This window comes from Scylla paramamosain, chromosome 42 (assembly GCF_035594125.1).
Source record: "Scylla paramamosain isolate STU-SP2022 chromosome 42, ASM3559412v1, whole genome shotgun sequence".
NCBI lineage: Eukaryota > Metazoa > Arthropoda > Malacostraca > Decapoda > Portunidae > Scylla > Scylla paramamosain.
Genome location: NC_087192.1, coordinates 6,063,602 through 6,067,500, shown reverse-complemented (window position 1 = coordinate 6,067,500; position 3,899 = coordinate 6,063,602). Strand labels below are relative to the sequence as shown.

The following is a 3,899-nucleotide window of genomic DNA, read 5'->3' as shown; positions in this document are numbered from 1 at the left end:
CCGGCCATGTTAAGTGGAAGGAAGGAGGGCAGGAAGGTGGGAGGGAGGGAGGGAGGGAGGGAGGGAGGGAGGGAGGGAGAGTAGAACGGCAGGGATGGAGAGAGAGAGAGAGAGAGAGAGAGAGAGAGAGAGAGAGAGAGAGAGAGAGAGAGAGAGAGAGAGAGAGAGAGAGTGGATAGTGTAGGTTTGAAAAATTCATGTGGGATGCCCAGCTGGAGTGTATTCCGTCGATGCCGTCTCTCTCTCTCTCTCTCTCTCTCTCTCTCTCTCTCTCTCTCTCTCTCTCTCTCTCTCTCTCTCGCTCTCGCACTAACGGACTGTGCGTTTGTGAGTGTGTGTGTATGTAAGTGTGAGTGAATGGATTAGTTGGTGTTTCTTTTGTTACATTACAGTGCATTTAATAACTGGTAGTTCACAGATACTCTCTTCACACACACACACACACACACACTATAGAGTTTTGCAAGCGAAACACCACCTACATGTTTTTTCCATTTTTCTTTCCTGGAATTCATCCTACACACTGCGCAATTCTCTCGACACAAACAGAGGCCTTTTATATAATCCTCACCCACCGACACCCTCATTACAAACATTCCTTTCATCTCGGACCTGGCGTCATATGACCATGATGTTGTGATGCCAGTGTTTTATCGGCTAATCCTGTCACAGTTGTTGCTACAGTTATCTATCTTCCCATCATCCCTGTTAACACCATTAGCAATCATCCCACCTGCTCCCTGTAGCTGCTCTTGTGCTACTGACCCACTAACACCCTTCGTCCAGCAGGTGGCCAGCTATCAGAGGTATGAGGAAGACGCAACCTCCCTCTACGGTTCCTCATCTCCCGAGGCCACCGAAAGAACACGACTCACCACTTCCAACACCTCTGCCTCTAAAGGAGGAGGAGGAGCGGCTGCTGTGGCGGGAAGGGGCGGAGGGACTCTCGGGGTCAACCTGCTGCGAGGGGGTCTCGGAGGAGGTGGCGGAGCAGTGGTGGGAGGAGGGGCCGCCGCGCCTCTGCCAATCGTGGAAGGAGGCGAGCAGGACCTGAGAAGACAGACCACCGTCAGGCTGTTCATGAGCGGCAGCCCCGAGGTGTCCTTCTGAAGGTTTGCGAGATAACACCTCCCAGTTCTCTGTAGCCCAGAAACTCTATACTAATAACTCCCGAGGCTCCGAACGCCTCGAAGCTCTTTGACATTTGCACTGTAGCTTGATGTCCTTTTACGCCCAAATCGAGTTTAGTTTTTAGGTCAGGAATTCTCCGAAGCCTCACTAAAGCCGGAAGACTTAAGTGAAACTACTACTTAATCCTCCGAAGCCAAAGGAAAGGGGAAAAAAAAAAAACGTAGCAGTGTGGATGTAGAAAAATCGGAAACTACTGTCTCTGGAAAATAGACCGAAGCATAAAAAGTGGAACTCCATTGGGGCTGTGACTTCAATGGAGCGCAAATCCGCGACCTTTGTGAAGCGTGCTATTTACGTGTTGTGGAGCAGGAGAAAGACGGTCTTCGGAGCCGCTTAGGGAACAGAAAAACTCCAAATGACCAAAGGAAGTAGAAAAGAATTCATATGTGAAAGTTAACAGTGATTGGCGAAAGAGAGGAGAGGCAGGATTCACGCCGAGGCCTGCAGCGCGCGGAAAGCAAGAGGAAATATGCACACTTTCGTACATAGTGGGCGCAAAGTACGAGGTGCCGTGAGGAGAAAACACAATGAGGACACCGTCAGATGCGACTGACGCGGAAGTGAAGGAAAGGGAACAAAACGAAAAGGCAAAGCAAGAAGATGGAGAGGAAAGGCGAGGTGAGAACGACGCAGGCACAGATTACATAAAGACAGTGACTGGATGGAAAAGCGAACGTAAAGAGAAGGGATGTGACGAAATCCTGTGGAAGGACTCGGTAACTCGCCAAGAATCAGAATCGAGAAGCTGAGAGAGGAAAGAGGAACAGGAAGAAAGAAACCTAGCACTGCAGTTCCTCCTCTTTTTTTTTTTTTTTTTTTTTTTTTTAGCCAGGCCATTGCAGAGTCTGGACTTGTTTTCGAAACACTGGTCTCCCAAGGACTTAGTGTTGTTTTTCTTTTTTTTCTTTCACTCTCTCTTGTTTTACCTGATTTTGTATTTTTCTCTTTTCTCTGGATCCTCTGCGTTTTCTTAGGCGAGAGCGTTTCCTGTGCAGAATGTTCGTGTGCGTCTGTTGCGTCTGTTGTCCAAATACGAAGATGATTGAGTTATAAAGTTGCTCGTCTGGGTCTGATGGCCTTTGATCCTGCAGCAGCCTTGCCCCGAGACCAAACAAGGAGGGAGATGAAAACACGAGAAAAGTGCACTGTACGAAAGAAGTAAAGTAGGAAAGAGTAAAGTGAAGGGGGAAAGAAAGCTGGAATGTTTTCACTTCAATATTCTCTTGAGGAGGAAGAAAGTTCACAGAAACGGTAGTTCGCCTGTATTGAAAGGCTCTCACGTTGTCATTAAGGTAAAGGGTGTTAATCAGGCGGCGTCTCAGGTACTGTAAAGGATCTCGCTAATAAGGTGCGCCAGGTGTTCACGACGGCCAGGTACGTGAAGGTTACCTGGATGAAATTGTATGTTAAAGGAGGAGCTATTAATTTCGGTCCGGAGGTAAGGCTTCACTCTCTTGAAATTGGATGTTTCTTTATTCGTTTGTAATTGTATATACGTGGTGTGTGTGTGTGTGTGTGTGTGTGTGTGTGTGTGTGTGTGTGTGTGTGTGTGTGTGTGTGTGTATGTGTGTGTGTGTGTGTGTGTACAGAAAGAAAAGATGGAAATCAAAGTAGGTATTACGTTCGATATTTTCTTGTATTTTATATATTTTATTGTTGCCATTTACATTTTTACTATTTTCATTACTCATTTTTTGTTCCCTCACTTACAGGTAACTAACTACTAAGCAAGCCAGACACTTAATGCATATCACCTCACTACATATCAACACTTTTAATAATAATAACAGTAATATTAGTAATAACAAATATGAGGAAACCAGCACCTGTACATGTTCATTTCATTCAGTAAAAAAAACACCCGAAAAAATGATTTAAAACAAGTTAATACATTGAAACCTAACCAGATAATTTATACTCCTGTCATTTTACTATAATTACTTCCTTACGACTCCAATTTATTTCTTTGCTCGTGTCATCAAAGAGCGAATGAGCGCGTTATCCACACCCCTCACATCCTCCCCAGCTGAGGCCAATCCAAACAGCCATGATTATGTGTCAAAGCTAATCGCGTTACGGTGTCGGAAAGTTGTAATTAGAAGAGTAAGGAATAAACCACACATTGGGAAAACGGACTGAGCGATACTTTCTGACTCGAGAGAGAGAGAGAGAGAGAGAGAGAGAGAGAGAGAGAGAGAGAGAGAGAGAGAGAGAGAGAGATTATTATACCATCATATCCATCTCATGTTACTGTTACACGAGACAGAAACAAGAGATACATGGATGAAAAGAAATAAAGAACTAGAGTGAGAGACACAGAAAGAGAGAGGAAAAAGAGAAAGAGAGAGAGAGAGGGATGGACAGAGGGGCAGCCAAGGCGGGAAGGGGGGAAGGGCTAAGAAGGGAAGCCGCAGGAAGGGAAGTGGAGATAAATGAAGTAAGAGGGAGAGTTAGAGTGGGCTAACTTTATGTACCACAAGGACACAAGTCATACCCGCTATTAGGCAGATTGACTCATAACTCACAGGTAAGGGATGGGGAGTACGAGCCGCGGCAGGAGGAGGAGAAGGAGGAGAGGAACGAACAGAAGGTGAACGGTGACCAAAACAAGTGTAGTAGAACGAGAAGTAGAAGAAGAATAAATAGGAGAACGGAGACGAAAACAAGGAATAGGAGAACTGCGGTACGAGGAGGAGGAATACAAATGG

The 3,899-nt window shown here is 45.8% G+C and overlaps 1 protein-coding gene across 2 annotated transcripts in view; it reads left to right on the top strand.

Moving 5' to 3' along the window:
- LOC135093164 (nephrin-like) overlaps positions 1-2,768 on the top strand; it is a 143,251-nt gene extending 140,483 nt beyond the window's left edge. The window contains exon 7 of one of the 2 annotated variants that reach the window (XM_063992093.1): positions 790-2,768. In XM_063992093.1, the coding sequence (XP_063848163.1) occupies positions 790-1,110 (321 nt within the window). In that variant the 3' untranslated portion in view covers positions 1,111-2,768. Of the gene's footprint in view, positions 1-786 lie in introns of both variants that reach the window. The other variant, XM_063992092.1, reaches the window with a different exon arrangement.
- The last annotated feature ends 1,131 nt before the right edge of the window (positions 2,769-3,899 follow it).